General features: G+C 44.6%; 1 protein-coding gene across 1 annotated transcript in view; it reads right to left on the bottom strand.

The window, feature by feature from the left end:
- Positions 1-15,952, bottom strand: part of GPC3 (glypican 3) — a 132,144-nt gene extending 116,192 nt beyond the window's left edge. The window contains exon 1 of the mRNA XM_089537132.1: positions 15,769-15,952. Coding sequence (XP_089393258.1) covers positions 15,769-15,952 — 184 coding nt within the window. The remainder of the gene's footprint in view (positions 1-15,768) is intronic.
- Positions 15,953-24,333: the final 8,381 nt, after the last annotated feature.

Genomic DNA, 24,333 nt, shown 5'->3' on the forward strand with positions numbered 1-24,333 from the left:
ACATGCCTGATATTTACAGTAGGGTCAGGCAACCAATACTTTTCCAGATACTGTAAGATCCCAATTCTCATCAGCTCTGGTCAATTGGCTGAAAAGAAGGTCAGCCAGGAGCACAGTGGAATCTGCTGGCTTCCACATCTGCTTCTTCTTGTTGTGTGCCTTCGAGCACATTTCTGACTTATGGCGACCCTAAAACAAAGCTGTCACAGGGTTTTCTGAGGCTGAGAGTGTGTGATTTGCCTAAGGTCACCCAGTAGGTTTGCATGGCCAGGCACAGATTTGAATCCTGATCTCATGGAGTCCTTGTTCAATGCTCAAACCATAATGCCACATTGGATCCTACCAGGCACTGAATCCATTCTGAATCTTACTCTAAACCAGTGGTTCCCAAACTTTGGTCCTCCAGAGATTTTGGACTTCATCTATCATCATTCCTGATAGTTGGCCAAGCTGGCTGGGGCTTCAGGGAACTGATGGCCATGACATCATGAGGACCAAAATTTGGGGACTGCTGCTTTAAACTTTAAAAGAGCTATCCAAGGTGCTAAACCTGTTTTATTGGCCAGGGCCCAAACTTTGGCCCTTCAGATTTTTGGACTTCAACTCCCGGAAACCCCAGCCAGCTTAACCAACAGTCAGGAATTCTGGGAGCTGAAGTCCAAAATATCTGCAGGACCAAAGTTTGGGATCACTGAGGTAAGGCAATAGGTTCACTACCCGACTCACATGCAAACCATCAGCCCATACTGGACTAGGCTGAGAAAGGGAAAAGCCCATTCTACCATACAGCTGCTTTTGGCATCCAAATAAAGCCTCGGGTCTCTATACATCTGCCTGATTACAAACATATCCCCTGACAGGCATTGGATTCAGCTCAGAGAGCTCTCCAGAGAGAACCCAGAAGCTAAAGAAATGATTTTGCTTAATGTTCCTTTACTCCGACGATTTGGCTTTCTGTTCTATTGTTTGGTACGGGTGGATGTTTCAATGGCGCTGCATGTCACAATGCCATCTTCAAATCCCTGGGGTAAATCCTCTCTTTATTCCAGAGCTCACTGCAACTACTGCAAAAAGAAATTACCCTCCACTTTTACTACACTTCCTTAGTATTCGTACAAGACTGCTTTTATGGCACCTGACCCTTCCAGATTTCCTGGACTGTCCTTCTGGCTGGAACAAGAATGAAACTCTGCTCCTGCAAAACTCTAGAAGTGGCAGCTCCTCTTTTTAGAAAGGCTACAGACCTCTTTCAGAAAGGCTACAGAGGCAGCATGATACAGTGTTCTGAGCATTGGACTATGGCCCTGGAGATTGTGGGGGTTCGAATCCCCACTTGGCCATGAAAACCCACTGGGTGAACTTGAGCAAGTCACAGTCTCTCAGCCTCAGAGGATGGCAATGGGAAACCTCTTCTGATGAAACTTGCCAAGAAAAATCTGTGATAGGTTTACCTTAGTCAGAAACAACCTAAGTCATTAGTCAAAAGCAACTTGAAGGCAAAGAACAACACAACAGTCTCTTGATTTCTGGCTTGTGTTTCCAAAGGACCTTGGACCCTGCATCGTAAGCTGACCATGCTACTGGACACTCCTTTGGACTGGCACCTTGGATTTACTGCTTCACCCTACTGACTTGGACTCTGAATACTGTATATCCCTGGCTAGTAAGCTCCTATTCACAACTGGGGCTGTTTCTCTCTCATCTGAAATGGACATTGGTACTTTGCCCCTGGATAACCTCCAAGACAGGACAAAAACAGTGGCGGTTTGTAGCTCCCAGGTCAGTGAGGCAGTGAATCCACCCCATGTTCTTAATTGCTTTAAAAGGACATATCAAAGGGAGTAAATTTATACTTGAGACACAGGTTTAGCACCTTGGACGACTCCTTTTAAAACTGCATTGAAATCTGAGTGAACTCCCTTCCTCATCAACATGGACGCCATGAGATGCTGATGGAAGTCATCCACAAAAACCAGGTAGAAACCTTAATACTGATACACAGAACTGAGAGGGACTGTGCTGCCAAGCGGGAGCAATCAACACCTGTGTCACCACCTGTCGCAGCTTAGAGCCATGAGCAAAAAGCCAAGAGAGGAAAATCTTGGCAAAAAGTCTAGCCAGTGACCTGGGACAACAGACTTCGCTGCATTTTGGAAAGCTACAAACTATGAAACCTTTGGATTAGTTCAGGTTGCTGTAAATAGACCAGGAAGCCTGTCATTCTGTGGAATCAACTGAGTAGTATTGTTGTGGTTGCAGCATGTATAATGTGCATTTTGGTTGGCCCAATACAGGCATCACTGTTTTGTCCATTTGGGATGATGCTGTACTTTGCTGTGTTTCTGACTGTTGTTATTACACCCTTTCCCCAAAACCCAGACCCAAAGCAGCTTGAAAATTAAAATGATCACAATATACTTTAGTGAGCCAATGTGACATAGTGCAAATCTGGAGACCAGGGTTCAATTCCCAGCTTGGCCATGGAAAGCCACTGGGTGACCTTGGGCAAGTCACACTTTCTCAGCCTCAAAGGATGGCAATGGCAAACCTCCGCTGAACAAATCTTGCCAAGATAAACCCCAGGATAGTGTCATCTTAGGAAACACTTGAAGGCACACAACATTGTTTAAAACACGAAAAAGATTGGCATTCAAGCAAAATTAATCAGCAGTACTAAAACTATTTCGCATATATGCTTTTAAATGTATGTCTTTTGGGGGGGAGAAATGTAATCAAAAGAGCACAGCACCCGCTTAAAAGCCCTTTTGCTCAAAATCCTCCGTTCTAAAAGTCTGTTGGGATAAATAAGATTTTGACCGCCGATGGAAGGATATAATAAGGATGAAGCCATTTTAGCTTCTCTTGGAAGGAAGTTCCAGAGCCTAGGAGCAGCCACCAAGAAGGCCCTGTCTTGCATCTCCACCAACCATACTTGGAAAGACAGTGGGATGGAGAGAAGGCCATCCACTGAAGATTTTGGGTCCTGGGAGGCTCACAAGGGATAGCCTAGATTTAAGCCATATTGGTCATAACCCGAACCCTGAATTGTACCCAGAAACAGACCAGATGCCAGCAGATCTTTTTGTAGCAGTGGAGCGAACCTCCTGACAGCCACATTTTCAGACCCTTGCTTTGCATTTCTCCAAATATTTTATCTCAGGCTTGGCATCTACATGACAGGTGGCACAAACCATGGTTTGTTTTTAACCACTCAACCATAGTTTGGTGTTATCTATATAGGCTGGCCATAGGTGAGATGACAGTAAAATTTAACAGTTGAGGCTTATGACCCAAAGTATCCATAGAAGGTTATAGAACAAAAGGTTCAGTAGACAACTGGGGAAAAGCGGAAATCAGCCCTGCATTGTGTTCTCTTGTTCAGCATTTGATAGCTTCGATCAACTCTTTTACAAGCCTCTCCATTCTTGCAAAGGCAGCACAAAAGGACCGTTTTTGCAATAAAGTATATTTAATAGGCGGCCCAGTGGGGATGCATTTGCCAATAGGCAGAAAAACATCACGGGGTTGAGACATCACTTTTTTTTAAGAGAAAGGAAGGCCATGAGAGAATTATGAGCCAATTAGATTTGGTTGTGCCATATTTTATCTTAATAAAAAGCTTGCACTTCAATGGTGTGATAAATAATGCAGGCAACTGACACTCTTTTTAAAAAGAAAAGGAAAAGAAATAATTATTATTATAACCCAGCATGGCGCACAACAACAACACAGAGAAGTAGAAGAAACGTATTTGGATTGCGGGCCTTAAATGGAAAATATACTAATCCAAACGGAATAATATTGATCATGCGAAAAGGAACGACAACAGAAAGCTGGACTAGGGCTGCATCTGCAGTGCAGAAATAATCCAGTTTGACACCACTTTATCTTCCATGGCTCAGTGCTATGGAATTTGTAGTTTGTGTGGCACCAGAGCTCTGTGACAGAGAAGGCTAAATGTCTCACAAAATTACAATTCCCAGAATTCCATAGCATTGAGCCATGGCAGTTAAAGTGGTGTCAAACTGAATTATTTCTGCAGTGTGGATGCAGCCTAAGAGATAGATCAGGCACTGAACAGAAGGAGAAGTGACCAGATGTCCACTTCTAGTGTTGAAACACAAGAGCGTTGTTTTTTAATGTTCAACAGTGTAAGGAGCCCTTACAACCAATGTTAAATGTGTATGGCTTCCAGGAGAGGCAACTCATCACAGAATCATAGAATCATAGAATCATAGAGTTGGAAGAGACCGCAAGGGCCATCCAGTCCAACCCCCTGCCATGCAGGAAATCCCAATCAAAGCATCCCCAGCAGATGGCCATCCTTTTGGGGGGTCCAGATAAAGGGTTATTTGGGGAATCTAGAGGGCTCAAGGACCCCGTTGTACACTTGTGGTTTGGTGTGCAATGTGTAATTGCCTAAGTTAAATTTCTTACTGAATTTTCGGGGATGCAAGGAATACTATCCATGTACCCTGATCACAGATTGAAGAGAAATCACATTAACCTCACAGTCACAGAGTTATGCCTCAATTGCATTACATCATCGTGTTGCGGGATTGCAATATTGCCCAGACCAATGTACATCATGCACTGATGCACAATGCACAGCCATACACACTCATGCAATTAATAAGCCCTGCAGAACAATGTGCAATGTACAACTCATAATTTTTTGCAATGCCCAACATGCCAGATGAAAAATTCCCCTTTCATATCCTTCACCCAAATACAGACATTATGCATTGGTCAAAAAATATACATATGCAACAACTTATGTGTTTGTGTAAGACACCAACGGGATGCCAGGCCTGGTGTAGAAAGAAGAAACCAATAAGAAGGGGAAAGGGGCATGCACTGATTGATCTGTTTTTTAAAACCTAATTAAAAAGATATAAATTATATACCCACAGCTGCTCAATAGGTGATTAAACAACCGAAAAAGAGCACAGGCCAGGGCATCCGTTATCTTTTATCCTCCAGGACACCTTTTCCCATCACTGTCCAAGAGCCATATGTCTTAGTCAAACTGTCCCAAACAGATCAAGAGAGCTGCAAAAGTGATGCTGCTGCTGCTTATTGCTACAACTAGCACCACCATCATCCACTCACAGGGAAGAGGAGGGAAGCAGTGAAGATGGATGTCTCCTTTGTCAATGGAAGGGTATTAATACATTGTTGGATTTGGCCCAAAGCTATCCAAGATTATGGCCTACAAAATATCCTGAAAGCACTTGAACCTGTCTGATCTTGAAAGCTAAGCAGGATCATCATTGGTTAGTACTTGGATTGGAGACCGCCAATGAATACCTGGTGCTTTAGGATATCTTTCAGGGGAAGGAAGTGGCAAAACCACCTCTGAGTATCCTTTGCTTAAGAAAACCCTATGAAATTCACAGAGTCGCCATAAGTCAACAGAAGATTTGAAGGCACATATATGCGCGCACACAACAGCAGCTATAGTTGTGACCAGGACCCAGGAAAAACCTAGAATCTTGTTCTACACAAATATTCTCACCCTCTGTGTTATTTATTTATTTTCCTGACCTGGCTTCCAGTGTGTCAAGATATCAATTTTTCGGATAGGGAGTGAAGGCTAGTTTTTTCCATTCCTACATAGACTTCCCCGGTTTGTTTGCATTCAATATTCAATATTAAAACAAAACAAATCTGTAAGATGCTCGGATGCCATCAAGACAGCCATGCAAACATCTCAGACATATTTTGCAAACATTTCATCCATAAAAGAGAAGCGTTTCCAATTTGTAAGGGTCTATAGCCTGCCATATATTTTAATTACGCACATCAATACATAAACACACTTCCTGAAGCCATCCGGGGAGAAAGGGAAGGGAAGAAAGACCTCAAGAAAGCACTTCAGGATGTTGTTAAAATTAATCCCTTGTCAGAAGAGGGGGGGGGGACTTTAAAACAGTCTTCAGCGTAAAGCGATGATCGCCTGGAGCAGGTTGCTGGAGTTTTGAGGGTCCGTTCCTGCAAGCGTTGCTATCAAGAGAGCAACTTACGGGCCTGAAATAATTAAGAGGAGAAAACTCAATTACCCAGCCAATGAAAAGATCTGAAAACTGCCATGCTGAGCTAAATAGGGAAGAAAGAGGGCAGTCAGTAGCATCACTGTTAGCACTAACCTGGAAATATATATACAATATTACATATCTAACCAGGAGGCAAAATAAAGGCCCTCTCCTCCTCCAAATAGGAATTCGGCCGCCTCAAAGGAAATTTTCCTTCAGACCCCAAATTTCGCACCTGACAGCAACATAAACCTTCAGCTGCGTAGTTAGAAATAGTCTAGTCTAGGCACTCAAAGAAAAGAGTCAAGCAAAGCGACCCAGGGAATGCAAAGACAGCAAACAGAAGTTGAAGGCTTTCATGGCCAGCATCCATGGTTTTTTGTGGGGGGTTTTGGGCTCTGACTGTGGCCATGTTCTAGAAGAGTTTATTCCTGATGTTTTGCCAGCAGCTGTGGCAATGGCAGCTTCAGAGAAGATGCTGGTGAAATGTCAGGAATAAACTCTTCTAAAACATGGCCAAATAGCACAAAAAACCCACAAAAAACTACAGCAAATAGATTTTCAACATCTTGCTCTCTGCAATGTTATAAATTTGGGTTGTTATTATGGAAGCTAATGCCCCATTTTGTCCCCTTCCACATAGTCACACCCTGTTTCATAGGAGCATCTGTGTGTGTTGTGTGTCCCTTCAAGTTGCCTGTGTTGGCTTATGGAGATCCTATGAATTTCATCATGTTTTCTTAAGCAAGGAATCCTTGACTTTGCCAGTGCTTTCCTCTGAAATAAAGCCTACAGCACTTGGTATTCATAGGTGATCTCCCATCCAAGTACCAACCAGGACTGACCCTGCTTAGCTTCCAAGATCAAATGGGATCTGGTGCCTTTCGAATAGTTAGAGCCCATGCTATATTGTGTGTGTGTGTGTGTGTCTGTGTCTGTGTGTCTGTGTCTTCAAGTTGCCCCTTGATTTACTCGATTATGGAGATTTATGGAGCCAGCTTTGGAAAGGAGATGGCCACCTTAAGTGTAATTGCTCTGCAGAGATTTCCAGGATAGGTCTGTTCCAAGATGGATAAGCCATGGCTCTCATTATGGCTCAATATTACTATGTTCTTCCACGAACAGAAAACTCAGCCAAACTCCATGTCAGAAAGGCAGCACAGAAACAAAATCCAGAAATCAAGGGTGGGTAAATGCAGTGGGTCTAGAAGTCAATTTTCTCTCTCAAGTACCACCAAAAAACAGAACTGGCTGCAAAACCACTTTCCTAGACAGATGTTTTTAACTGTTAAAATGGGGTGAGCAACTGCATGAAAAATGGAAGCCAAGTCTTCCACCAAACCTTTCTGAATCAACTGAACCAAGACATCAAGCATGCAACTGAAGCGTGCAACATTCACACACAATGCGCATAAGGGTGCTGCATATCCACAAGCGATGGTCCAGTTGGTCCAGAAAGGTCTGCAGGAAGACTTGGTTTCCATCTTTCATTCCCACCCCATTTTAACAGTTAAAAATACCTGTGGTCTTGCATCGCTTGTGAATATGCAGCATCCTTATGTGCATTGCATATGGGTGCTGCACACTTCAGTTGCATGCTTGATGTCTTGGTTCAGTTGCACAACACTTCCATTCAATACAAGGGTTGCGTTGCACAATTAATGTGTAACTCTACCGATATATATGTATCTGAGACATATTCTATATATAGAGAGATTTATCTTGTGTGGCTTGAAATTGTTTCCAGCTTATGGTGACCCTAAAGTGAATGGGGTTTTATTTGCATGTTTCTTCTTCAAAGTCGGTTTACCATTGCCATCCTCTGAGGCTGAGAAAGTGAGACTTGCCCAAGGTCACCCAGTGGGTTTCATGGCAGAGCTGGGAATCGAACCCTGGTCTCCAGAGTTATAATGCAACAGTCAAACCACTACACAACACTATTCATTATTTAACTATGATTCAGACCAACAAAGGCAGACAAGTCCGACAGAGATCACTTTCAGTTTTGCACATCAGCAAATCTTCCTGGCATCGCTGGCTCTTAATTCTGCCTGTCCCTTTCTACTTTCCCCCATACATTGCACCTTTGCGCAACCCATTTGTTATTCTCAAAATGATCTCACTTAAGCCTACTTCAAAAGAACTTACTGGATTTGCAAACTTATCCCCATGTGCCGAACGGATTACACCTAGCGCATCTAGATAGACCTGCTTTTCGCTTATATAAAAAAAATTAATAGGGTAAGAGTTTCCACAAAATAAGGGCTAAAATAAGCATTTAGGGAGAGAGGAGGGAGATCAATGGGAAGCTTAACCCTTCAGTGGATTTTTGCTAAGATGGACAATTGGCAACTTACAAGGAATCATTCAAGGAGTATCAAAAGGGGAGACAGATTGAAGAGGGCTGCACAACTGCAGCTCCCAAACTAGAGAAATTCCACACAGGCTGCATCCGCACTGCAGAAATAATCCAGTTTGACACTACTTTAACTGTCCTGGCTCAATGCTGTGGAATTCTGGGAACTGTCGTTAATTGCTGCACCAGAGCTTTGCACAGAGATGGGAGAGAAGTCCACCACCAAACTCCCCCATCGCTACTACTAATAATGATAATAATATTTTATTATGCGGTCACAGATCCATCAAGCCCATCTTTACAACTATAGCTCAGGCTCTGGGTTCAAATCCAGCCCTCTGGGCACCCTCAGAAGGCCATTCTCCCATTCCCACAACATCAGTTGCATCCACAATGCAGAAATAATTCAGTTTGACACCATTTTAACTGCCATGGTTCAACTCTATAGAATTCTGGAACTGCAGTTTTCTGAGACATTTAGCCTTCTTTGTCAGAGACATTTGGTGCCAAAGCAAATTCCCAGAATTCCACAGCCATGGCAGTTAAAGTGGTATCAAACTGGTTTATTTCTGCAGTGGGGATTGAGCCATCATCATTTTTGCTACTTCCCAACTTTAGGAACAGGGTTCCTCCCATCCTAAAAAGGTTCAGGCCCATGGGTAACCATGCAAGACATGGTTAAATTCTCAGGTGGTCCCCATAGCCCAACATTCAACTTTGCGGCCAACATTTTTGGTCTAGTTGCCAACCTTTTGCAAAAAGGACAAAGTACTCCACTCAGCATAAGGCCATCTTCAAGCAGAAGTCCCTTTAACCTTCCCAAGCACTTCTTCTCCAAACATTCCCATGAGCAGGAATTTGGCCATAAAGCACCTATATTCTCACTGGGCAATACTGCCCCCACCTATCCACATACACACACAGAGGATTCCTGACAACATTATACATATTTTATGTCCATGTATCTCACACAGAGTTTTATGTATGCATGCAATGCAGAAGCAACAAGCCAGGACTGGTGTAATGGTCCATTAGGTCACCATCCGAGCATTAAGACGGCATTTGTGGCTGTGGATCATAAAGGCCTCATTGTGTGTGCATCTCTGCACATTTTTACAATTGATCGGTATGTCTAGACTGCTCTCGTTCCTGGGGTGCATTAAAACTTCTAGGGAAGTGCCTACAATTGAGTCCAAATAATAGCTGAATACCTCTGGTCTGGAGGAGGAGAAGTTGGGAAATAACAAAAATGATGGCTGAATCCGCACAGAAATAAATGTCGGGTTGCCAGGCTCTCACCTGAAGCTGAGGCTTTGTGAGATATTTATCCTTCCCTATCAGAAAGCTTGGGTGCCACAACAAATTACAAATCCCAGGATTCCATAGCATTGAACCATGGCAGTTAAAGCAGTGTCAATCTGAATTAACTTTGCAGTGCAGCCGCAATTAAAGCAGTGTCAATCTGAATTAACTTTGCAGTGCAGCCGCAAGCTATAGCAGAGTGTAGTCAAAAGGGTGTGGACAGATGCCAACCAGGCAAATGTTATTAAAGAGGAAGAATATACAAAATTCTTGCATTATTGTAGTAAACACATGTAATTCATGGTTTCATAAGCATCATTGTTAAGTAAGTATTCACAAGTACTTTCCTAGTTAGTCTTTTTTGTTATTCAGGTCAGAGACTTTTTGTGTGAAATGGACATGCCCTACACTTCGCTTTGTGGTTCCATAGCATTGAGCCATCACAGTTAAAACGTAGTCAAACCGCATTATTTCTGCAGTGCAGATGCAGCCTCCAATGAAGGCAATAGCAAACCACATCTGAATAAATCCCTAAAATAGAGTTGACTTGAAGGCACACATTTTGCAGGAAAGGCAGGTTATACATAAAGATTACACACAGTCATGCTACTAACAAATGCAAGGTTTTCGGAAGCTGGAAGTGTGCTATGTAGGAGAACCCAGCTCCTCTGCCTTCTTTCCCACCCAACAATTTTCAGCCGCAGCAAAAACGAAGGATTCGAAACAGAGGCCAGAGAGTCTCTTTCTTCGTCACGTTGAGCTTGAGGTGCCCAAGGACAAAGCAATTTTCATCCCTTGATGCTTCATCTCTGCAGCCCTCCATTTCAAGACCTTGCTTGAAACAGATCGCCAGCATTCGCCCAAGAAGGTCAGCCATCCAGAGAAGGGAATGCAGTGGATGTCACCCACCAGGAGCACTTTTTCAAACCATTAACAAAAGCTTTTATTTTTGACCCAGTTCAGAACTAATTACAGAGGCGGTGAGTTGGGTTTTGTTTCTTTCCTTCCCCATGCCAGCTGCTGAAATGTTTTAAAATATTAGGAGTCAAATGGTCACTTTGCTGGCTGGAGGCGCTCAGTGCACATGGTCACCTCTGTTCAGGAGCATCTAAGCATCTCTCCAAGAGTGGCAGAACCAAAGTTTGTTCCACCAGAACCAAAGCAACACCAGACCCATCTATTCCAGTTCCAGTGGCAAGGAAAGATCTGCTCCTGCTGGGATTCGCAGAGCCAGCAAATCTGTTCCGGGATTTGGCCCGAACTTTAAAGGCACTAACTGAGTACAGAACCCCCGTGTCTTCCGCAAACAGGTCCCAGATTTTGGATACTTCCTTGAAAGTTCAGAGCGTAACCCAAAGGGGAGTCTCATAGATCCTTCTCCAATTGCAGGGATCTAAAATACAGTGTAGTGGTTTGGCCATTGGAGTGACTCTAGAGACCAGGGTTCAAATCCCGGCTCAGCCATGGAAATCCACAGTGTGACTTTGGGCAAGTCACACTCTCTCGGCTTCAGAGGATAGCAATGGCAAACCCACTCCAAAGAAACTTGCCAAGAAAACCCCACACAACAGCAACAAAATATGGATGAACTTACTAGGAATTTTTGTGTTGTGTTTTATCACTTGATAATGGTTTGAGTGTTGGAGACAAGGGTTTGAATCTCTACTCGGCCATGAAAATCTGCTGGGTGGCCTTGGTCAAGTCACACTCTCTCAGCTTCAGAGGAAGGCAATGGTAAACCCCCGCTGAACAAACCTTGCCAATAAAACCCTGTGATAGTTTTGCATTTTGTTTGTTGTTGTGTACCATCAAGTCAATTCTGACTTATGGCAGCCCTAAGGCGAACCTATCACAGGGTTTTCAAGTTTCTTCAGAGGGAGCTTGCCATTGCCTTCCTCTGAGGCTGAGAGAGTGTGACTTGCCCAAGGCTACTCAGTGGGTTTTCATGCCAAACACATATTTGGCCCATTGGCCGTCGCTTCTGCACTGCATTCATACATAAAACTATGCATAAGATACATGAGCGTACATGGCCAAGCCAGGATTCAAACCCTTTTCTCTAGTCACAGTCCAATGCTCAAACCGCTATGCCACACTGATTTAGGGTTGCCAAAAGTTGGAAATGACTCAAAAGCACACAATAACAAAAACCTATTTCATTACATACGCACATACCAGTTCTCCAGCATTTTCAAAAGCCAGTGTCGTGCCAATTGTACAGACACAGAAGGCGCATGAAAAGCTTTTTTCCCTATGGAGTTTGCAAACTCCCGGGCAGGGGAAATCTAACAAAATCTCCATTACAACATCTTTGTTCTCCTGAAGGGAAACATTTCACAGAATCCACAGGACTCTTTCTCTCCTCACCCCACAAGGAACAAGCAAGATTTCTTGCAAGGAGGGGCAGAGAATTAAAGGACTCCCATTCTATACCATCCAGCCAACAAAATAATTACCATCAGCACACAGAGAAAGAGCAGAATGCAGATGTTCTTACTTCTCCCTGTGGGTTTTTGGTGACAACAGTCTATTTTTCTTTTTAAAAGTGTTATTATTGAAGACTTTTTCTGCAGCCTTCCCAATGCTCTAAGACTGCAAAATCCATCATCCTTTACTGCTGGCTAGTGCTGATGGGTACAGCCAGCACAGCATAGTGGTTTGAGCATTGGACTATGACTCTAGAGATCAGGGTTCGAATTTCCGCTCACCTTGGGCAAGTCACACTCTCTCAGCCTCAGAGGATGGCAATGGTGAAGAAACCTGAAGAAACATGCCCATGTAAATAGGTTCGCCTTAGGGTCTCCATAAGTCAAACATGACTTGGAGCCACACAACAAGGACCTCCTGAGCCCAGTGCTGTTTGACTATTTTGCATTTAAACCATTTACTTGCTCTTTTCATTTTGAAGTTGTTCCCATTTGTTTTCCAACTGGCTCGATTTGTAGGCTGCCCCGAGACCTTTCAATACCGGGCAGGATATAAATATTTTAATTGATAAATAATCAAACACAGCGGCACTGACTGCTGAGCAAGCGGACCCAGGATTACTCAAGGGAACCAAATGGTGCATTCGTAGATTACAATTGAGAAATGGCTCCATCGTTCTGCCCTGTGAGTTCCTGGAGGCCTTGCGGAAGCTGCTACTTGAAGCTGAGCTTGAAAAAGTTATATATATATATATATATACACACACACACACACACACACACACACACACACACACTGATACCCAAGCTCTGGATGGGGGAATTCTAGGGAACGTTGTCCAAAATGAAAGGAACTTTTCCAAGCTCTGAGTATGGGATGCAAGAGCAAATGGATCTCCCTTTAATCAAGCAAAGGTTTTAGTGCCTAGATCCAATGAACAAACATGGGTCTTTTCACTTGCCAGACATGACTTGAAGGAACATAACAAGGAAACTGGGGCCCTGTACAGACTGGTACTTTGGTGCGAGTTCAATAAGGTTGCGAGTTCAATACCAGCAAAAGGGCTCAAGCTCGACTCAGTTTGGCATCCTTCCGAGGAGGTGGCTAAAATGAGGACTCAGATTGTTGGGGGCAATTAGCTTACACTTTGTAAGCCGCTTAGGGAGTGTTTAAGTACACTGATAAGCGGTATAGAAATGTACTTGCTATTGCTATTTGGGTCGGCTGGGGGGTGGAATCAGGGCGCCATGACACCGCATGGCACTCCACGCAACATCACAGCACTCCTCCGGCACTGAGTCCGTACAATGCAGTGCCGAAGGAGTGCCATATAGCCGTGGCACTGTGGCTATGGTGCTCTTTCTAGAAAGGCTAGATCGGGACCTTGGCGTGCCATTGCCACAGCCTCGATCCTGCTAGGTGACCCTGGGCAAGTCACCCCCTCTCAGCCTCAGGATAGGCAATGGCAAACCTCCTATGAACAAATCCTGCCAAGGAAACCCTATGAAATTCAGGGGGCCTTTGTAAGTCAGACAACTTGGTAACACACACAAAGGACACAAGAGTTGCTCAATATGTTTCACAGAACCTGCATTTCCTAAATCTCCAGTCAACTGTCTAAGCACAGCATCACGTTGCTTTCAATTTTATCTCCACATTAACAGATAAAATATTGGGATACAAATGTTTGTAAATGAATGGATGGAATATGGAGCTTCTTGGACAGAGAAGAAAATGGAAAATCTACAAGAATTCACCCTAGATATTGAGAGCATTGAAACAGTCCAAGAGATCCCATACCTGGGATCAAATATTGATCAACCAGAGACTGCTGTCAAGAAATAAGAAGAAGTCTAGGATTGGGAAGGACAGCTGGCAAAGAAACAGACAAGATCCTAAAGTGCAAAGATGTACAACTGAACACTAAAGAGAGGATCATCCAAGCCGTCGTATCTCCCATCCGTATGTGCGGATGTGGGAGCTGGACAGTGAAGAAAACTAATAGGAAGAAAATATGTGACACTGGAGATTTATTGTCTTCTTTCTCCCAGGAAGGGACCCAAGGAGGCTTACAAGAGAAAAACATCTCAACATCGTTACCACAAATGGCCAAAAAGACAGACAAATGGGTCCTTGAGCAGATCAAGCCTGAAATCTCCCTGGAAGCCAAGAAGATAAAGCTGAGGTTGTTGTACTTTGGCCACATCACGGGAAGCTATGAATCTCTGGAAAAGACAATGATGCTGGGAAAGATGGAGGGATGTAGAAAGAGAGGAAAGATGCACACTAGATGGATGGACTCAAGGAAGGAGAACATATCCATTTGATCTGCCATAATTGATCCTAAAGAACACCCCCACTTCTGACTCAACAGTATGGGAACAGACAACAATCGGGCATTTTAATGATTCGTAGCAGTATTGCTGACCGTTTTATAGTTTGTATTTTTGGATAACATCGTATTTGCATTTTGTATCGTTGAATTTTTGGCTGTAATCCTGCCTCGATCCGCAGGGAGAGGTGGGAAATAGAAATAAAAATTTATTATTATTATTATTATTATTATTATTACTATTATTATGGGCCTGGATTTGCAAGGCCTGAGCAGAAAGGTAGAGGACAAGGAGGGCTTTGGAGATGTCTCATCCACAGGATCGCTGTGTGTCAAAGCCAACTGGAAGACAGCAAACTAAGTGACTTAGGGCTCATCTAAGGCAAGATTCAGTAGTGGCTTGAGAGCTGGTCTATCACTCCAGAGACCAGGGTTCGAATCCCAGCCCAGTCACGAAACCCACTGGGTGACCTTAGCCAAGCCACACTCTCTCAGCCTTCAAGGCCATGGCAAGCCTCCTGGGAACAAATCCTGCCAAGAAAACCCCATGTAGGTTGGCCAAAAGTCGGAATGAAGGCACACAACCACCACAAGGTCTTGGAAAAGGAGGGCCTCCGGGGGAGCAGATGTCCCAACCACAAAAGAGGGCAAGGCCCCCCAAAATGCAAGGCCTTGACAACGAAGGCAGGGCAAAGCTCAAGACACTCAAGAGCTCAAAACAGGCTCCCAGGAAAGAGACCCCTGCTCCTTAGCGATGCTCCAAAGAGCATTTCAGACTCCCTCCTGGTCAGAAGGCGGGGATGGAGGAGGACGTGTCCTGGAAAAGGAGGACCTCCGGGTGACCAGGTGTCCCCCAAAATCTAAGACTCTCCGCTCCAAACACTCAAGACAGATCCAAATCAAGCTCAGTGATGCTCCAAAGGGAGGACGCTTCAGAATCCCTCCCGGACAGAGGGCTGAAATGGAGGACACGTCCTGGGAAAGGAGGACCTCTGGGCTGACCAGGTCTCCTAGCCGCAAGGAGGACAAGGCACCCCAAAATCTAAGGGTCTCGGCTCAAAACACTCCAGAGAGTTTAAAGGGGAACCCCTTCCATCTGAGTGATGCTCCCAAGGGAATCCCTCCTGGACATGAGGCTGGGATGGAGGACGTGTCCCGGAAAAGGAGGACCTCCAGGGTGACTACAAAGGAGGACAAATGTAGGACTCTCAGCTCCAAACAAAGTCAAGAGAAATCCCTTCCATCTGAGGGATGCTCCAAGGGAGGGCACTTGGGACTAAGGCTGGGATGGAGGAGGTGGCCAGGTCTCTGCTTACCTGTCCCCGGGGCCTCGGGGACCCCCCTGGCGCCGGGCTGCAGGGCTTGGAAGGCGGCCCGGACCCGGTGGCAGGCGGGCTGGGCTGCTGCGCCGAGGAGGGAGGCCAGGAGGAGCAGAGCGCAGCAGGAGAGGCGCTGCGCCGCGGAGGGCAGAGGCAAGGCGGGCGGCGGCAGCAGCAGCATCGCGGCGGGGCATCCCAGCCCAGCTCCAGGGACCCAGACGCAGCAGCCCCGACGGCAGCCCAGCCCCGACTGAGAGCCAGCTGCAGCAGCAGCCAGCACTCAGCGGCCCAGCCCTCCTGCTCCCCGGCCCTGATTGGCCCGCAGGAAACTTTCCTCGCTTCTCATTGGCTCCCCAAAACAGGGCTGGGAGGGGCAGAGAGAGAGGGGAGCCCTCTTTGGGAATCCCTTTGAAGGAAGGAGCCCACCTGAGAGAGTCTCCCAAGGGAAAGGGAGCCTCTGCCCATGGGCCCCTAAATGGCCCAAACTCAGGGCCTGCACCCCAAAAGGAAGCCTTCTAGGGGTGCAAGAGCCCCTGTCTCCCAAAGAAAAGGGAGCCTCTGCCCATGCAAAGAGGGCCAGGGTCATCCTGCATCCCAAAAGGAAGCCTTCTGGAGGTGTGAGAGCCCCTGTCTTCCAAGGAAAAGGGAGCCTCTGCCCATTGAAAGAGTGCCAGGGTCATCCCTTGGAAAATGAAGGCTCCAGGTGCCAGCAGTGGCTGCATCCCACCTGGAAGAGTCCATGTCTTCCAAGGAAAAGGGAGCCTCTGCCCATGCTAAGAGGGCCATGCGCTTTGGTTGGAAAATAAATGGCCTAAACCCAATGCCTGCACCGCAAGAGGAAGCCTTCTGGAGGTGTGAGAGCCCCTGTCTTCCGAGGAAAAGGGAGTCTCTGGGTCATGGAAAGAGTGCCAGGTTTGTTGCTTGGAAAATAAAGGGCCCCCTCTTCTTGTAGGCTCCAGCTGAGTTCTGAAAGTGGGCTTTTGGAGGGGTAAGGGCCCCCTCTTGGGGCTTCCCCTTGGCCCTTGAATTCCCTCCAGCCAGGTCTGAGTCAAGGAAGCCACCAGGTGCCAGTCATGGCTGCATCAAACCTGGGAGGGACTGGGTCTTCTATAGGAAGGGAGCCTCTGGCCATGCCAGGGTCCGAAAAACAAATGGTTCCTACAAGAGCTCTCTACGTTCTGATCCTACAGACGAAGACGGATCTATCTTTGAATTCATCCTCCCAATATCAGTGTCATGGGGAAGAAGCACAGCTTTCTGGGGAAGCCTTGGCTGTTGTGTACCTTCAAGTTTCGTCCAACTCTTGGAGACCCTAAGGCCAAGCTATCATGGGGTTTTCTTGGCAGGTTTCCTCAAAGCGAGGTTTGCCATTGCCATCCTCAGAGGCTGAGAGAGTGTGACTTGCTCCAGCCGGTTTCCATGACTGAGACAAGATTTGAACTCTGGCCTCCAGACTCTGAGTCCAACGCTCAAAAGCATTACTCCCCGACTGGCCTGAAGTTCCCAGCACTCCAGGTAGAGAAAGAGATGGGCTCACCTTCCCAAAATGTAAAAATAGAAATGACTAGGGATGCTGAAGAGTCAGGAAGACGGATTGCCTGCCAGCTTTTGATTAAAACCTCCTTCTTCGTCTCAAGAGCGCTGGAGCTTCTTTTTGGAACCTATCTCTCTCTCTCCCTTCCTTCCTTCCATTTAAGAGCAGCTTCCTCTGCAGACATTATTAGCAGGTGTTTTGTGTTTCGCATCCTGGCCTTGAAAGCTTCATCTGCCAAGTTTTGCAAAAGAGATGTTTTCCTTCACGTCTGCAGGACTATCCGAAAACACGCAAACAGGGAAAGAAGAATGGGAGAAGGACGTTTTGTAGCCACGCTGGAGAAAGAAAGCAGTTTGGCACTACTTTACCTTGCTAATATGGACTCCTGGGATTTGTAGTTTGGGGGGGTTGGGTTAGGGATTAATTAGAAATGTGAATTTTAACTGTATATTGTATTGTACTAGTATTTTGTTTGTTGTAACCCACCTCAATCTGCAGGGAGGCGGGCTATAAATAAAATACATTATCATTCTTGACAGGGGAGGCTAAATAGTGCACAAAACTACACATCCCAGAATTCCATAGCATTCCTGGCAGTCTAAAATGGTGTCAAACTGCTTTATTTCTGCAGCGCGGCAGGAGCTAGCTGAAACGTGTCCAGACAAAACCAGGCAACCTAAGAGACTATATCATACCATTTACACACCAAGAGGCCCAGCTCTGAAGGATTTCTGAACATTTGCCAATCTGGATGCGCCGTGATAGTTTCTAAAGCGGTAAAGCAAAGCTCCTTTCCAGGGTAAATATATGTTTCTTGCTCACATGAGCAAATGTGGTCCATTTATTAACCATTTTGTATTATACTCATTAGAAGATCTTCTCCCTGAGAGACCCCACATTTTCCCTTGCAAAAAAGCTTGCCTTTGCTTCAAATTAAGTCCCCAGAATTTGAGCATCTCTCCCTTAATGCACCTGACCTTTTTAGTTTTCTTGCAGCATTTGTGGTTCGCATTCAAGCAAAAAGGAGGAATGTGCTGGGCGCAAGAGGAGCTGTTTCCTTTGACATTTCAAGGAAAAGTACAGGCAAGCCTCCGTCTTCCTCTTAATAAAGGGCTGCCTAACTAAGAACCCTTAGGAGGAAAGTGACAAAACTGAGCCAAGAGACCACAAGGCAAGAAGGTTCCCTTTTTGATGAAGCCATTGTGACTCAGTCAGAAGGGAACATGTGGCCTTCCAGATGTTGCACCACAATTCCCAACATTCCCCACAATTGGCTAGGGCTGCTGGGATCTGCAGTCCAACAACAGATTCACACAGCTGGAAGAGACCCCAAGCGCCATCCCAAAGGCATTGCTAGGGTTGGCGTCACCCGGTTTGGTAGGTTGTGGTGTCACTCCTCCTTTGCCGTGCCATACAGAACCCTTAGTAATACTAGTTTTGTATTAATGTTACTCATAAATCCTAATTCCCATATATCACTGCATGTATAATGGCAATAGTTGTGACATTAGCAACTAGCAAAATTAAAATTATACCTTTAAATTGCAATATCATATGCACAACTGAAATGATAGGGTTGCCTTAGGGTTGCCGTACGTCAGGAATGACTTGAAGCCACGCAACACACACAAATGTAGGATTCAAACTCTGGTCTCTGGGACATCAGGTTGGTTCTCAAGATTTACTCAGAGGAAGCTTTGCCATTGCTTTCCTTTAAGGCTGGGAGAATGTGACTTGCCCAAGGTCCCCTAATCAGTTTCCACGGCCGAACGAGGATTTGAACCCTGGTCTTGCAGAGTCCTAGTCCAACTCTCAAACCATTACACCACACTGGCTCTTGGAAAACAGGGTTTCTTGGCAACATTTCTTCAGATGGGGTTAGCCACTGTCTTCCTCTAAGGCAAAGAAAGTGGGATTTGACTAAAGTTACTCAGAGGGCTTCCATGGCTTAGCAGAGATTTGAACCTTAGGTTGCATCTACACTGCAGAATTAATGCCATTTGACACCACTATTAACTACCATGGTTCCATCATATATAATTCTAGGATTTTCAGTTCTGTGAGATATTTAGCCATCTCTGTTGGAGAGCTATGGTGCCACAACAAAATGCAAATTCCAGAATTCTGTAGCATTGAGCCATGGCTGTTAAAGCAGTGTCAAAGTGCATTAATTTGGCAGAGTGGCAGCAGCCACAGTCTCCTAAAGTCTTACTCCAACACTCAACCCACTCGCCCTTTGCAGTGGTACTCCCCCAAAATTCCCTTTTCCCTTGCTCTGCCTTTCCCACGCTATGCTTAAGAGTTTCCAGACCTCTGCCATAATCCTTCCATGCTTCACTGCCTAAATCTTAACCAAAAAGAAATACTTTATCCCTTCCTTGTAAGGAAGGTGCATCATCCCCCACCCTTAGCATTTTCGTTGCCCTTTTCACATTCCTTTCTCAGTTGAAATGGGACAGCTGGTTCATACTTAGCTTCTTACGCCCTTAAGTCACACACTCTCAGCCTCAGAGGATGGCCATGGCCATTTTTCTGAGCATGGGACCCAAGGCAGCTTAGAACAAGTAATGGAGAAACAATTAACTGTCATTACTTGGGGCACTGTTAGGGACCAGCGCAATTGAATTACTTCTGACTTTATCTTTGCTTTCCTTTCCTTATTATTTTTAAACCTCTTTAGGATTGATCAGAGAATGGCATAAACTGGGGGGTGGGATCCCAGCAAAATGCCTCTAGCAATACTTTTGGAAAAGTAACTAAAATGAGAAAACATTGCTCATTACGCCAATGAGGTTGCCTTTGTTCCCACTCTTTAGATTATTTTCGAATGGCACTTCGCAACACCCTTGCCATCCAGTAATAAACCAACTGTTAATAATGTTAAATTTCCAAGGTCCGCTCTGCCATACAAGAAGGAGACACCTCCAAAACCCATACAGCCTTGGATGGAGGGCTGTAAGAGGATTGAGCCCAGAATCAAGAATTACCAAGTGGCACCAATAATGGATGTCAAGCATGTAAGATGTGAAAGGAGGGCAGCAAGAGATTCACAAGCACTAAGGCTTCTTCCCAAATCTCATGCATTACGCAACATCAAATTTATGGCCTGATTTACAGCGGCGGGTAAACACGGCCTGCTTTGGTTTGTGTTTATCTTTTTAATACCAGAGGGGTACATTTCACTTATCTTTAAATGTTAACATGGATACTGTAAAACCTGTTATGATGGGAAAGGCTTCTCTACCCCATAAAGCAGACACAGTCCAACAATGGGTCATTTATGCTCAATCCTACTTTGGGATTATGTCAAGTGAGATCAGAACATGAAGCTGCTGGCCTTTGCAAAGCCATAACCCGGCACTCCAGGGAAGCATTGCAGCAACACAGAGCCATAGGTTTGGAAAAGATCCCCAGGAGCCATCCAAGCCAACCCCATTCTGCTGTGTATGGCCTCCTGAGAAGATAGCCATCCAACCTTGATTCAAAAGCCTCCAAAGAAGGAGACTCCAAGGTATGTTTTTAGCGCAATCTTGTTGTAACCTTGTTATAGACCACCTAGTGGCAGACAAATATGATAAAATGTAATAAAACAAAAGATAAGTATCATATAAACTCTCAGTCATATCCAACTCCTTCAAGCATTCCTCATAAGGCTTTGGTTTCCAGACTTTTTAGCACCTTGGTTGCCCACCTCTGGAGACATCCCAGCTTGTCAATATCCTTAAACTGTAATGTGCAGAAATGGACATAGTATTCCAGGTGAAGTCTGACCGAAGCAGAATCAAATGGGACTATTACTATTACTACTTCCCTCAGTCTGGACGCTATACTTCCATTGATGTAGCCTCGAATTGCATTGGCTTTTGTTGCTGCTGCATCACACAGTTGGCTCATGATAGGGTTGCTGTAATGACTTGAAGGCACATAACAACAGCAAACATGCATGACTTTCAACTGTTCCTTATTGCTATTTTAAAATCCTTTGGGCTTCTTGACGTTGTTGTGTGCCTTCAAGTCATTTCTGACTTATGGCTACCCTAAGACTAACCTATTATGGGGTTTTCTTGGCAAGTTTCTTCAAAGGGGGTTTGCCATGAGAGCGCAGGGCTTCTTAAACTACTTGATGTTGGAAACTGGCACATTATTTCCCTCTAATATGAATGAATCTGAGTCTATTTGTGCCTAGTGGGTACAACTGTGTTTTTCTTTCCCCAGAAAATTCTCCAAAGACTAGTAGCTGATGGCTCCAGGACCAGCATTGGTCCATAGACCACCACTTTGAGTGGCGCTGGAGTTGAACTCGGTACCAGAGAATTCTAATAATCTTTGGCAGCAATGTTAACTTCATTTCAAAAGCAAGGTAACATGCGGCTCTTTAATGAAGCCTTTGCAGGGTCTACTGATTTTGACTTGAATATGCAGAATTTTCCGGCTTAAAATAGCTTCAAATTGCTTTGCATGCTGTTTGCTGTTGCTGTGTGCCTTCAAGTCATTTCCAACTTAGCGCAATCCCAAGGCGTACCTACGATGGAGTTTTCTTGGCAAGATGTATTCAGATGGGCAATGCCACTGCCTTCCTTGTCTACACAATTAAAATACACCTTGTCTGCATCCACACTGCAGAAACAATCCAGTTTGACCCCACTTGAACTACCCTGGCTCAATGCTATGGAATTTGGGGGATTATAGTTTGTTGTGGCTCCAGAGCTCTCTGACAGAAAAGGCTAAATATCTCACAAAAGTACAATTCCTAGAATTCTGTAGTACTGAGCCATGGAAGCTAAAATGTTGTCAAACTGGATTATTTCTGCAGTGCAGATGCAACCTTCATTCCAGTCGAATGGAACGTGATCCAGGCCCACGCAATTTGCAGGCGTTCGGGCTTTTGGAAGGATGAAAAACTCCTTAAACTCCACCAAAAAGACTTTGGGGCTTTACAAATTACTTTTATTTAATTGTACTTAAAAAGCAAAAAGTACATTACCAATTGAAACTGGGTATGTTTTAGTGCCTGTTGCTAAATCTGAAGAGGAAGAACTGATTTTACACTTTATTTGATGCTCACTGTGTTAGCTCTCATAGCACTGGTGTCATGAATGCGACCTGTGTATGTGTGTATGCATATTAAATACAACTACAGATTAAATCGCTTGAGGATTTTAAAAAATGGAAATTTTACATTCTAAACAGAAATAACTTGACATTTAATTCTGGGACATCAAAGTAAAATGTCAACATCTGCTTGGGAAATATGGAATAATTACTCCAGGCGGAGTAGTTAACAGGCTTTCTTTTAACCTAACATTCTGTCAGTTGGATAGTTGCAGGGTCTGGCTTCTCACTTTTAAAAGTCAAAATGTATGTCGATTGCAACGGACAGACTGTGTTTGCTTTGATGCTCATGGTTACTACAGCGTCACAGCCTCCAATGTTCCACAGGGACCATATGTAGCAAAACTGTGTCTGCACTGCAGAAATAATCCAGTCTGACACCACTTTAACTGCCATGGTTCCGTCCTATAAAATCCTGGGATGTCTAGTTTGCTGTGGCCCCAGAGCTCTGTGGCAGAGAAGGCTAAATATCTCACAAAAGTACAAGTCCCAGAATGCCATACCATGAAGCCATGGCAGTTAAAGCCGTGTCAAACTGGATTATTCCTGCAATACGGATGCAGCATGCACCAATTGTTTTTGGAATATTTGGGATGTCGTACTTCCAGACAAGGGAGACTCAACCTATAACAATGTGTTGCTTTCGTCATTTTAACATGTTACTTAGATCTTTTCGTGTGTCTGCATCCTATAATGTCCGGTAACGGAATTAATAGTGATAATGATGAGGATGCATTCCCATCTCGAACAACAGCGACCAATGTGCACTGCAGCAGCGGACTGAGACATGCATGGTACATAAATCAATAAAACTGTACTAAAGATCTGAACATGGAAAGGCATTGATGCAGAATTGTAGAAATTGGATTAACCTTGCTGTTTGCTACCTTGAAAGTAAAAAGGACGGTGAGCTGCTTTGAAGCAACATCTTGGGTTGACACACCATGCAATTTTCTAAAAAATAAAATAATAAAAGGAGATGACGGTGGTCAAAGCTATCATGTACCTTGCCACCAGAGCAAATAATTTCTTATTAAATCTCCCTTGGGGGCACAATCCAATATTTCCACTTCTGAGTATATTTAATGAGAGCTTCTAAATGTTATATTTTTTGGACTGCAACTCTCCAAATCCCCCGAACAACATGGCCAGAGGGATTTGGAGAGCTGATGTCCAAAAAGGTAACAATTTCAAACTCTATAGTTTTGTGTGGGTTTTTCGGGCTCTGTAGCCTCGTTCTAGAAGAGTTTATTACTGACGTTTCTCCAGCATCTGTGGCTCTGGCATCTTCAGAAAATGCTGAATTCATTCTCTAAAGATGCCACACAGATGCTGGCGAAACGTATGGGATAAGCTTTTCTAGAACATGGCCATGTAGCCTGAAAAACCCATAAAAAACTATGGATGTCGGCCATGAAACCCTTCAACTTTACATATATTGTTTAAAGAAAAAAGCAGCTTAGTGGAGGCTTAACCATATCTCCATCCACCGCCTCAGTTGTTATTATGTGCCTTTAGGTGACTGCAAAATTGTGATAATCCTATTCCAAGGTGGGGGGTTTTTTTGGCCAGATATCTTCAGAGTGGGTTTGCCATTGCCTTCCTCTGAGGCTGAAAGAGTATGACTTTCCCAAGATCACCCAGTGGGTTTCCAGGTTAGTCAAAGATTCGAACCCTGGTTTCCTGGAGCGCGTCTACACTTTGCAATTACAGTGGCTTGGTCCTACTTTAAATGCAACGTTTGCAACCTATGAAATTTTGGGATCTATAGTGCAGGGGAATTGGAATTCTCCCTGTGGTACCTGCCCCCAAACTACAAATCCCAGGATTTTATAGGATGGAGCCATGGCAATTTAAATGGTGTCAAACTGGTATAATTGTGAAGTGTGGATGCTCTGCAGAGTCTTAACACTCAA

Source organism: Sceloporus occidentalis, unplaced genomic scaffold, assembly GCF_023333645.1.
Source record: "Sceloporus occidentalis isolate IW3139 unplaced genomic scaffold, rSceOcc1.0.p SCAF_8, whole genome shotgun sequence".
NCBI lineage: Eukaryota > Metazoa > Chordata > Lepidosauria > Squamata > Phrynosomatidae > Sceloporus > Sceloporus occidentalis.